Source organism: Alnus glutinosa, chromosome 4 (genome assembly GCF_958979055.1).
Source record: "Alnus glutinosa chromosome 4, dhAlnGlut1.1, whole genome shotgun sequence".
Classification (NCBI taxonomy): Eukaryota; Viridiplantae; Streptophyta; class Magnoliopsida; order Fagales; family Betulaceae; genus Alnus; species Alnus glutinosa.
The window spans coordinates 16308941-16322229 of NC_084889.1; the positions used below are offsets into that span (position 1 = coordinate 16308941).

The following is a 13289-nucleotide window of genomic DNA, read 5'->3' on the forward strand; positions in this document are numbered from 1 at the left end:
GGCTTCGCGCATCCAGACCAAGGGACAGGAGCGTCCGGACGGCTAAACTTCAGCACGCAATTTCCATATCTGATGCTTGTGCGTCCGGACCATGAGGGGGAGATGTCCGGATGGTTGAAGTCGAATCGTCAGTTACCATATACGATGCACCAGCGTTCGGACCACAGATGTCAGTCGTTCGGACGGTAAAATTCAAACTGCGATTCTTGCCTTATGGACACACGCGTCCGGACGGGATATCACGTCGTCCGGACGGTTGATTGATCTTCCCTTTTTTTGAACTTGGAAAGAATCAGTGAACCGTTTGAGAACTGATAGGTGTTTGGACGTGCTGCTGAAACGTCTGGACGGATCATGCAGGAACAGAAACTTCTCGATACAGTGAAGTGTCCGAACGGAAGAAGCACGTCGTCCGGATGAATGATGCTGAACTGTCTGGCGTCTGGACGGGATGACACATCGTCCGGACGGCTGACAGGGAACTTGAGAATCTTCTAATCTTGACATCACTTTGAAAGTGGAATCCCTGTTTACAGCATCTCGGCTGCACGTAATTATCATAATAAGGCTTGGAGCGTCTGGACCCTAAAGACTGATGTCCAGATGGTTGAACTGGTGCACATCTTGCCTTATAGAAAACATCGTCCGAACGGAATCACACATCGTCCAGATGGTAGCAGCCGTCTTCCCATAACTGTGTCTTGAGGCAGAAACCCTAATGTTTATCAAACCCTGAATGGCGTCTGAATGGTATAACCACGTCATCTGGACAGATGCACTAGAACACTGGGATCTTCTCGAACTGTGATGAGCTTCTAGACACTGATGGGTGTCCGGACGGAATAAGCACGTCGTCCGGACGGCTAGCAGGGAACCGAAATAAACTTGCTTCCAAACTTCACAGAATCTTCTTGAAGGACATGGCTGAAGAGTAGACTCTGGATGAGGCAGCATCCCTGATGAAAACAGCAACATTACATAGAAGTGATTTTGTCAACAGAATGCAGCCAACACAAAAACTAACATTGGTAATGCTATTTGGCTCTGTTTTGTTGAGGTTGTAGTTTTCGTTTCTTGTTGGAACCGAGATTCCAGTGTTTACTGGAAAGAAAGTTGTATTGACTTTGTTTGGTTAATTCATCCCAAAAAAAATAAATAAATGTTCCGCTGGATAATTTTTGTCATGCTTGCTGCTTAGTTGTTTCTTTTGTAGTTTGTTTGGTTGTTCATTGGAATTGCTACTGCTTCTCTACCAGTTCCAGTAGATGTTGCCAAGCAAGTTCCAGTAGATGTTGCGGGCAGTAAACTTTATTCTTTTTTTATCATATGATCCAATTTACCCTATTGGCATGATTATTATTATTATTATTATTTTTGCGTAGACCCGAAAAAAATGTCGGTAAAGAGTGATGCATCAATACCCCATCCATTATGTTACTATGGAGTGCGTGCACGTTTAAGGTACTCATGGACAAGTGACAACCCTGGAAGAAAGTGGTACGATTGTCTAAAGTATAAGGTCATTTTAAAATTAATTAATTGTGATTTATTTTTTCGTTGGTAGTTTATGACATTTATTCTTATGTTTTCAAGTAGAAAGTTGGGAATTGTGATTTTTTTTTATGTGGGCTAATAACCAAATGACTTCTTATGAGAAGAGATTGGAGGAACATATGAGAGACATGGAGGAAGGGAGACAGGCCGATATTGAGAAAGTTGAGAAGAAGACAATGGCCAATATTGACAGACTTGAGAAATTAATTGAAACAAAACACAAGAAACAATATGAGAGACTTCTATTGAAGTTGGGTCTACGTCAACGTAATAGAAAGATATTTTAGGCAGCAGTAGTCGTAATCATTTTAGGCCTTGTAATTTATTTCAGTGGTTATAGTGGTTCTGAAGTTAGCTACTTGATGTTAGAATGAAATTGACCCAAATTTGTTGTTTTTATGGTAATAGGTAGGTGACTTTGTCATATATGGTAGAATGAAACAACCAACATTGTTGTGAATCTGTAGAAATTGCATGTTAGGAAGGTTGGTTTGCGTTCAACGGTCTTTCCTTTCAAGAGCAGAGTTGATGCGCAATTTTCAGACGAATTTTATTGACCTTTTCTCCAATGTTTAGATCATGAATGTGCATAATACTGGAAAATAAATAGTTGGCATACTAGAAGGCAGTGTTAACTTTCCAACTGTTCACATGAGGAATGAAGGAAAGGAGTGAAAATCGTTAAAATGCTGGAGGAAGTCAATTCCTATGGAGCCTGACCCCCCTGTTTGGTTCTTAATGGAAAGGACAAGAGAAAAGATTACTTGTAATTGACTTCCTCTCTTAAAACGTTTCATAAGTATGAAGCATTATTCATTTTCTTTTCTTTCACATTCCCTTGTGAACAATTAGAGCATAAGTTTCAAAAGGAGAATCTAAGTGAAAAACCTTAACTATTGTTTTAAGTATAATACAGGGTAGTCATGTTCCTTACAATAAAATATTCTAAAAAAAAAAAATTACAAATACATACAAGCAATAAAACAGGGTAAAAACCTATAATCAAGAAATAAACTTTTTGCACAGCTTTAGATAACCAAATTTTTACTGAGGGGTAACTAAATACTTTTTGCACAGCACTCACAATAAACTCTCACTAAGTTCCCAAGAATTTCAACACTATTGTTAAGCACAAATAGAACACCGTCATTCTGTTCTTTAAGGACAATAAATTTGTCGCTAACTTTTAAGGTAACAGAGAACACAGAACCATAAATGAAGCCCGTTGCAGAAATTGGATGTTTCCTGCTATAGTGCATGCATAATTGCTTGGATGAGGCGACAAAGTTGCAATCTGCCAGTTGGATATGTTTGGTTCACATTCTGTTGGTTCTTTGAAGACCCATTTATGACACTTATTAGATGCAACCTTCCCCATCAACCTGTTCAAACAAATTCACCCAATCAAACCCCATATTCACACCTCTTATATCTCACTACTTTCTATGTTACCACAAGATTAGAGTGAGGGAGGCAGAATTGTAACCACAACAAAAATTATTCCACAATTAGAACATATGATTCAATTGGGAGAAAAAGCAAGGAGATTATATTTAGAATCCCTAATTTATGGTTCTAATGAAAAGCACCATGTAACATAATGCGATAAATATGAACTCTCCCATTCTTCTACAATGGTATATTTCACCAACAAACATTAAAAAACAAAAGCGAAGGTTGAAATCTATTTTTGAAGTTTCAATTGAAGAATCCTTGTTCACACTTGACGTGTCTATGTGAAGATATGTATACCTAACATGCAAAGCAGAACATTAGGTGAGCCTCCAAATAATCCTCAAGAGGCAAATATAAACCAAACCCTAGGTGTTGTAGTGGTCAATTCCACTTTTCTTTACATGACTTTAAAATGTAAATAAATAAAAAAAAAAAAAGTGTTAGATGCACACAAATCTCATTCCACAAATTATCAAAGGAAAAGGTATAATCTCTCTCATTAACAAGTGCAACTCTTGCCACTTTTCAGTAATAAGCATGTGCTCACAACTCCTTCTGTACACCTTAATTTGCCTCTTGAATGAATCAACTATATGTGTGTCTCAAGGCTAATTCTCCCGATGGCCTAAAAAACACTGGAACATGTTAAGATCACCTCCCTGAAAGAGAATCAAGTTTGCATAAGTGCTTCATCGTACACTTGCAGAATCTTAACTATTGATTAAAACTAAGTTCCTGATTAATTTCCAAAAAGATAGAGGCTTATCGTACATAAGAACAGTCTACATACAAAACTCAAAATCTAGCATAGAATCCTTGATGGAACTGTTTAAAATTCACATGCCTCGAGTTCTTACCTGTGCTGAAAGATAAGGCAGTCACAGCACCCCATGTAGAGTGTGTAAAGGTAACCAGCTCCTCATCATAACGAATGTTCCAAAGCTGCAGAGAACCTGCCTGGCTCCCAAGAAGAACCTGTTTATATGCTTCTTGATAAGAGTTTCTTTCTTTGAAAATATTACTCTAGAAATGAGTAAATGGTATGCCCGTCCATTGTGATATAACTTTTGAAACACCCAAATTTTTGTAAGAACAAAGAGGAAGTAGTTACCTTATTCAAGTAAGTATCTGGATGCACTAAATATCTAGGAGTAAAATTTTCATCTAGCATGATGTGTCCAAAAGGAGAAGAATTCTGGTTGGCTCCTTTAAATGACCATATGAACATGTTACTTTCGACATCAACACTAAGGATATGGTCTCCAAACAACAGCAACAAATTGACCTTAGCATTATGCGTGCTCCAAGTTGACATCAACACTAAGGATATGGTCTACGGCAATATATTTTGCCAATTATTTTTTTTTTTGAATATAAAGCTGAAAAAGTATCAAAGAAAAGAAAAATGTGAGGAAAACTTAGTGACACTAACCAAAGCGAGCTTGTGGCGCTGAAAAAGGAAGAAAAAAAATCCACGTTAAATCAATAATAATAATAATACCGTGATGAAGTTCCCAGTGTTTTGACGATCTGCCTGCAACATCTACTGGAACTTGCTTGGCAACATCTACTGGAACTGGTAGAGAAGTAGTAGCAGTTCCAATGAACAACCAAACAAAACTACAAAAGAAACAACTAAGCAGCAAGCATGACAAAAATTATCCGGCGGAACATTTATTTATTTTTTTGGGATGAATTAACCAAACAAAGTCAATACAACTTTCTCTCAACAAAACAGAGCCAAATAGCATTACCAGACAATTGCATAATCAATTAACAAATAGCATTGCTCAATTTGGTTTGCTTAGAGCACAAGCCAGCCTATATCAGATTAATTTATACATTAGAGATTACTAGTTCCACTGCCATATCCAAAAATAAGCATGCAATTGAAAGTAAGCACCTAGAAGTAAATTTTATATATATATTTTTTTTGTGATTACTTAAAATTATTTAATAGCCAGAATGCCTTGAATTCTCACCCAGAGAAGCTGATCATATGTTTAGCATGAGAGAAGTAGCAAGTTCCATGAAAAGGTACACCCAGAGAAGATTAGAGAAGCTAATCATAAACCAGCAAAAAATAATTTCTGGCATAAAATAATAATAAAAATAAATAAATAAAAATCGGGCATTCCATTGTGAAGCAGCCAAAAAAAAATTTCACCCCTTTTATATTGTAACAACAGACCCGGCCAGAGAGAGAGAGAGAGAAACCTGTTTTTTTAGCGTCGCCGGCCAGAGACAGATCTGGCCGCCAAATCTGTCGGAGAGGGACGCCGGACGACGGAGGAGGCCGACCGTCGAGAGGGACGGGGACTTCCGGCGAGTGAGCTATGGACAATGCAGAGTCGGAGAGAGCCGCCGGACGACGGAGGAGGCCGACCGCCGAGAGAGAAGCTACCGAGAGGGATGGGGACGAACTGCGAGTGAGAGAGAGAGAGAGAGAGAGAGAGAGAGAGAGAGAGAGAGAGAGAGAGAGAGAGAGAGAGAGAGAGAGAGAAAGAGAGAGAGAGATCGTGTGCGCCGGAGACAGATCCGGTCTCCAAATCCGCCGGAGAAACTAAACGGCCGGCCACAGAGAGAGAAGGACGTTTGTTTCAAAGAGAGAGAGAACGTGTGCGCCGGAGACAGAGAGAGCCGTTTCAGAGACTGTGGGCGGCGGTTTCGACGAAGGAAGAGACTTCGGTGAAGCGGTTCCGGCAAGGGGACGAATGGACGGCGGACTGTACGGTCGTTACAGGGAGGTTGGCCGCCGAGAGAGAAGCTGGACGTGGGGACTGTACGGCGCAGAGTTTTCAGAGAGAGAGAGAGCGCGGGGGGGGGGGGGGACTGCGTTGGAGGGGAAATGAAATATCATTTCCCTCCAACCGGATTTGAAGCTCCAAAAAGAAAAGAAAAAAAAAAAAGAGAAAAAGTGCCTTTCCACATAGGCTGTTGTGCGGTTGTTGTGAGAAATGAGTGTAAGGATCATTTCTCTATTTCAAAACAAAGGGAAACCCACATACCTTAAGAAATTCTAATGGTCACGTTTTTTTTTTGTGCTCTTCCATTATTTCTATCCAGGTAAACCAATATCGTTCCTGTTTGGCTGGCTGCAATTCCGCACAAAGTGTCACACCTTGCCACATCCATAGCACCTATTCGTCCCCAATCTACATTTTTCCAAAATGTAGTTTGCCACACCTTTGGCACAAACACCTTAGCTTCCTTTCGAGCCACGGATCTTGGGGTATCATCCTTTTCGGGTTCGAGGAGTACTTCCGATAAAATTTTTCCTTGGATTGGGTCCACGTAATAGCCTACTCGCTTCCTAATTCCATCAATAGCGAATCCCTCCTAGCGTACCACTTTTGTCTCGCTTTCCCAGAAAACTTGTAGGCCGCGTACTTGACTCTTTGCTCTTCAATGCAGTCCATAGCTCGTAGTAGCTCCTCCAAGTTCATAAGCCACTTCTTCACTCCCTCGGGGTTCAGGTTCCCTTTAAACATATGGAAGGGATGCTCATCAAATTCCTTAAAAGAATAACCTTTCTTCCTACTTGAAGTCCTTTTTCCTTGGATGTTGATTAAAGCCTCCACAAGAAGACTTGCCACTTTCTCCAATGCCTGAGTGGTATCCAAGATATTCCTTGTCCTTTCATTAGGCTGGGAGGGTCCTTAGCCATATTTGCTGCCCATGTCTTGGATGCGTTGACATCTTTGTAGTTACTATGATCCTTAGTCCCTGCTTCAGAACACGCGTTGAGTCTCGCTTAAGACGTTAAACCCTATCACAAACCAATCCTTACTAGCTTCTATCCTAATACCAACTTATCCTATATCTTAGCGTAGATATATACCTAGCACTTGTATCGAACTATCCTTTAGATTATTCCTAATCCCTATAACAACATAAACATAGTGATCTCAATCCTGACTTTAGTACCATATTGTATCCTAAAATCCTTAAGTTCAATATGCTCAAAATCCTTCTTGCCAAGACTCTGCATTCCTTGGACAATTATTTCATCCTATGCTCTGGTAGATCATCTTCTAAAAACTAATAGATAAGTTCCTATAGTCTTTAGAGCATAAGGCTTTGATACCATCTGTAACGCCCCGAAAAATTAATGAACTTCATGGTTTGCCTCCCAGTCCCATTTCACATGAAATAAGACTCAGGGATCTCTACTCCTCAAAATGAGAATACTACGTAGCGAAAACGTAAAATATTCTATAAAGATTAATTATAACCTGAGCATCTACCAAGAGTCATCACATAAGTGAAATTACTATACAAATCATCGATGTAAAAGATCCAACTATACCTTAATACACAATTGAGCCTCAAATGCTAAGCAAACAACATCACCTAAAAGTACTAATTATCATGAATGACCTTCAAAATCCTGCAATTAGTCCTTAAACATAACTGGATCGATATCACCACACCAAATGGCCACATCAGCCTCGAGATTCATCTCAAATCCAACATCTAAAGGTCGTCTAACTATAAAATAACACATGTTTCATAAGTGAAAAAAATATAAGCGTAAATCCACGACTTAGTGAGTAACAATACACATGGTGACATGTTATCATGCAATGAACTCAGTTATTTATAAATCACATGCAGCAATGCATGGTGTTGAGTTATCATGTCATAACTCAACACCATATGGTCTACCCGAGATATTAACTTCTTCCCGGCAGGGTTGATGTTGTCCCGAGGGACTTGTATTACAAGACCGGTGCCTCACATATTGTACGCTATTGTCCATCATTTGCAGCCTAATCGTGTATGACTTCAGGTGGCCCACGTGCGCTAATGATGTTCGTCTATAGTGACCACCAATCAATCTTGGTTGTGTTGATCACAAGACCATTGGATCCGATGTCAAACATAAAAATAAATCCATCGCTAAGATCTATACAGTCAGTGGAACTTTGACTATAGTGTTAATCTGCATAATAGTAAGCCTATGACCATTATCTCGGACCTACTGGTGCACCATGTCATAGATGCAATTTAATACTCACTATCTTTTACATGCATGCTTTTATAAACTCATAATTTTCATTATCTTGTTATTCATCACTCATTTTCACAAAATATGGTTCACAGTAATAAAAAATGTATTTCATGTGAGTTATAAACATTTATGTTTGGTATGCAAAATAATCATGCTATACGGGAAAAATAATAACAAGTATCCATGTGAGTTTTTACTCACTTGTAACATAAACTTCTCCACATGCTCTTGAGACTCCACAACCTCGAAATCTGTAAAAAGACCTATCATTAGTCCTAATCCTAAGCTAAAATAAGTCTTAAGTCCTAATACGCTCAAAATAGGCTTTCCGCTTGGCCGTCGAACGTTTGGACAAAGAGGGTCGAACATTTGGCCATGACACCAAATGTTCGGTCGGGGAGGGTCGAACGTTTGGTGCTAGGCAGGAACCAATTTTGGAACCGAAAAATAACCAAACCACTTCTAGGCAAGTCCTAAGGTCTTAATAGATTTCTAACAGAGTCTTAAGCCCAAATAATACCTCATTGCAGAACTTGGTACGTCAAACCTCATTAAATTACTAATCCAACTCTAATATAGTATTAAAACCAAAAATCGACTAGAGATGCAAAACCATAAGCTAGGGCATGAAAACTAACTAAACAACATAACAACAACTTAAAAAACGAGTTGGGTTAGGAATGTTACCTCATTTAAAGAATAAGAACTGCTTATTCTCTTTCTCCAAATCTCTCTCTCACTCTAAGGCTTTGGGAAATAGAGAAAACTGAATTGAGATTAAAGGGTCGTGGGAGGGGTGTTTATAGGCCTTAGAGTATAGTGGATAAGGTAGAGGTGTTAGTTTTCAGTACAGTTTATCATCGAACGTTCAGTATGCTTTAACGAATATTCGGTGTACTATTAGGGTTTCCTTGAACGTTCCATGTATGAATCAAACACTCGGTTTACGATCTGACATACATACTAGACGCGTGGGTTGTACTTTCTGATATATGATCGACTGCAGCATATGACAAATACTCAAACATTTGACTATCCCACTTCAAAAGTTTGACCAAGAACAAAAGTCAAAATTCTTTCTTTCAACAATTCATAACGAACCTTATCAAACCCATTAGCCATTCTAAAGCTCAACTAACCCTATATAATATTTAGGGCATTACAAGCTTGGCCATGGTTTTCTATCCCACCTTACTATGGGACTGAGACCCACCACCAAGCTTGGGCGTGGGTTTACTTGACCCACCGCTAAGCAAGGCCGTGGGTTTTCTTGACCCACGACCATGCTTAGCCATAACTTGGCCGTGGGTCTCAACCAATTTTTTTTTTTAAAAAAAAAATTAGAGATATTTTGGTAATTTCAACGACTTCTGTTAGGATTTAACTCCAAACCCTTACGGAGGGGAACATTGCAACAAATTAGAAGTTCCATGGTTTAAATTAAGAATTTTTGAATTATAGGGGGTTAGTTCAAAACGCGTGAAAGTTCAGGGGGGTTTTGTGAAATTTGTTTTTGTTTTTTATTTATTTTTTTCATAAACAATTTCGCTCATAACAAGAAACAGATAACATTTTATAAAATGAGTATTATTTAAAAAATAGAAATGTAGTATATTTTTGGTAAAAAAAAAAAAAAAAAACTTGGAGACTTTCTAAAAAGTATTTCCCTGTTTTTTTGATAAAAAAAAAAAAAAGTTTCTAAAGAATATTTTTCATAAAGATAATTAATCTTACATGCCACAGAAAAGAAACATCATCAGAGACCTGTAGCATATTGATTCGTTTTCATTATATCAAAAAGAACGAATATTTCACTGTATTTGCAACCAACAAAAAAAAACAGAAAGCAGAGTAGAATTTCCCTTCTGCTTCTCTCCATCTGATTCTCAGAGACTAGAGAATTTCACTCTAGAGCTCTGGCAGTGCCGCAAAACCCATCCAAAACCCTGAATCCAATCCGATCCAAGCCAATCCAACGTCAACCGCAATGCAAACAATGACAGTGAGAGCTCTGCCAGTGCCGCCACTTCGATAAGGCGATGAAACTCTCAACTCTGTTCCTCCGACCCGCCTCCTCTCCCGAACGACCATGCTTCTACCGTCGCAAAACTGTTACCTGCAATCTAATCTTGTCCACTCTCCATAACTCCAGTCCAATGGAAGACGCTTTGGAATACCTACTCCCCCATCTCTCATCCAAAATCGTCACCTCCGTTATCCAACAAGTGCCGAACCCGAAACTGGGGTTCCGATTCTTCATCTGGTCAACGCGAACAGAACTGCTCCGCAGCCGGGCCTCTGATAGCCTCATTGTTGACATGCTCGTTAAGGACAAACATGGCTTTGACTTGTACTGGGAAACTCTCCGAGACCTCAAAAACTTTCAAATTCCGATTACTTCCAATGCTTTTAGAGTGTTAATTGCAGGATATGTCAAGATGGGTATGGCTGAAAAGGCCGTGGAAGCCTTCTCTACAATGAAGGATTTCGATTGTAAGCCTGATGTGTTTACTTACAACTGTATATTACATGTTATGGTGCAAAAGGAGGTCTTTTTGTTAGCGTTAGCGGTATATAATCAAATGTTGAGGTCTAATTGTAGTCCGGATTTAGCTACCTATAACATCTTGATTAACGGGTTTTACAAAACTGGCAAGACTCAGGATGCACTCAAGTTGTTTGATGAAATAATCCAGAGGGGCATATCACCAAACGAGATAACTTGTACTATTATTGTTTCGGGTTTGTGCCAGGCGAAGAGGCTCGATGAGGCGCATAGATTGTTCAATACGATGAAAGAGAGTGGACGGTGTCCTGATGCGATTACTTGCAGTGCGTTGCTTAATGGGTTCTGTAAATGGGGTAGGCTTGATGAAGCTTATGCGCTTTTGCGAACCTTTGAGAGGGATGGTTTTGTTCTTGGACTCGTTGGGTACAGTTGTTTGATTGATGGCTTGTTTAGAGCTAAAAGATATAATGAAGCACGTGCGTGGTTCAGAAAAATGCTTAAGCAGGACATCAAGCCGGATGTTGTTCTGTACACTATAATGATTCTGGGGTTATCAAATGCGGGTAGGGTTCAGGATGCATTGAAATTGTTAGGTGAGATGACTCAGAGGGATTTGGCTCCGGATACTTCTTGTTATAATGCTGTGATTAAAGGGTTATGTGATATCGGCCTTTTGGATAAGGCTCTGTCTCTCCAACTTGAGATTTCAAAGCAAGATTGCTTCCCTAATGCCAGCACTTATACTCTTCTCATTTGTGGAATGTGTAGGAATGGGCTGGTCCAGGAGGCACAACAGATATTCAATGATATGGAGAAGCTTGGGTGTGTTCCTTCTGTTGTGACCTTCAATGCTCTTATTGATGGACTTTGTAAGGCTGGTCAGCTTGAGGAAGCTCATATTTTGTTTTACAAGATGGAGATAGGGAGAAATCCTTCCTTATTTCTTCGGCTTTCTCAAGGTGCCAACCGGGTTCTTGATAGGGTTAGCCTCCAAACAATGGTGGAGCAATTGTGCGAGTCGGGATTAATTCTCAAAGCCTACAAACTTCTCACGCAGCTTGCTGATAATGGGGTTGTGCCCGATATCATAACTTACAACATTCTGATCAACGGTTTTTGCAAGGCTAGGAACATTAATGGTGCTTTCAAACTCTTCAAGGACCTGCAACTAAAAGGACTCTCTCCAGATTGCATTACATATGGAACACTTATAGATGCGCTTTATAGGGTTGCCAGAGAAGAGGATGCATTTCGGCTCTTCGATCAAATGCAGAAGAATGGGATTACACCTAGCTTTTCAGTTTATAAATCACTTATGACCTGGTCATGCAGGAAAAGAAAGGTTTCATTAGCTTTTAGTCTTTGGTTAATGTATATGAGGAGCCTTCCAGGCAGGGACGAGGAAGCCATCAAAGTAGTAGAGGAACATTTTGAGAAAGGAGAGGTGGAAAAGGCGATCCGAGGCATACTTGAAATGGATTTTAAAATGAAAGATTTTGATCGAGGGCCGTATACCATTTTGCTCATTGGGTTTTGTCAGGCAAGAAGAGTAGACGAAGCTTTGGCGATATTTTCTGTTCTTCAGGATTGCAAGATAATTGTTACTCCCCCAAGTTGTGCTAAGTTGATTCACTGTCTCTGCGGAGAAGGGAATCTGGACCTGGCGATAAATGTGTTCCTGTATACTATAGAGAACGGTTTCATGTTGATGCCACGGATTTGCAACCGGCTTCTTAAGTCTGTACTTCGTTCCCAAGATAAGAAGGAGCATGTCCTGGATCTTGCAAGTAAAATGAAGTCTTTTGGATATGATTTGGATGTCTATCTTTACCGGACTACAAAGGCCCTTCTGCATGGTCACAGGAATTCACGGGAAATGGAATTTATGTCCCGTGGATAATTATTGGCTACGGCAGAGGATTTACAGACAATAACGTATGATTTTGGCACAATTTGTTTACCTCATATCTTCATTGGGACAGCTGTTGTAAAACAATAGGCTCGATTGATATTGACAACCACCCTCCCTCCATGAAATCCTTCTTTTTTTTTTTCCCAGCCTTGTAGGTTTAGGTACCTGGTGGGGTGTAATTGGTTGTTATGGTTGGTGCGTGTTAACAAAACTGAAGAAGTGGATGGCATGACTCATTTCCTATGCTTCCTAGAATTTTTTAATGCATACCTGATTTTTTTTTGTAACATTATTAACTTGAATGAGCAAAGGAGATTCATTTTGTCTAAAGTTGTTTCCGTGATTCATAATAGTTTGTTTTTTGTTCAGCATGGTACCCCCCCTTCCACAGACGAAAAGTTTGGAGTTTTTGAAGGTATGATCATTCAAATTCTGTTCAAGTAATGATTGTTTAATTTATGAAACTTTTTACTTTATCTGTGATGGTCTTAATATGTGATTATTATATGCAGTATGATATAATTAGTTTCCTTTTGAGACAGTATGATATATTTTTTCTTCATTGATGTTGTTGTGACTATATATGATCTGCTTGTGTGCTCACAAGGTTGTACATTTTTACTATATAGTTCTCTTTAAGGCTCAAAGTTTTTGGAACTTGATTACGAGTCATTGCTATTTTCCATCAGCAAATGAGTAAGCAAGGTTCATGTCTCACCTTACCTTAATGGTTTTTGCTTAATTAAATAAAAGTCTCGCCTGTGCATATTATTCATTGCACAATCCACTGTGTCATTATCTATTATCTACAACTGCAACTTCTGGAAAGAAGTTCTTTTATGAAC

General features: G+C 39.3%; 1 protein-coding gene across 1 annotated transcript; it reads left to right on the top strand.

Annotated features, from left to right (window-relative positions):
- Window positions 1-9823: 9823 nt before the first annotated feature.
- On the top strand, window positions 9824-12774 carry LOC133865221 (pentatricopeptide repeat-containing protein At1g79540). The gene has a single exon (XM_062301584.1). It carries the CDS (start codon window positions 10063-10065, stop codon window positions 12430-12432), a length of 2370 nt encoding a protein of 789 aa, XP_062157568.1. The 5' UTR covers window positions 9824-10062; the 3' UTR covers window positions 12433-12774.
- The last annotated feature ends 515 nt before the right edge of the window (window positions 12775-13289 follow it).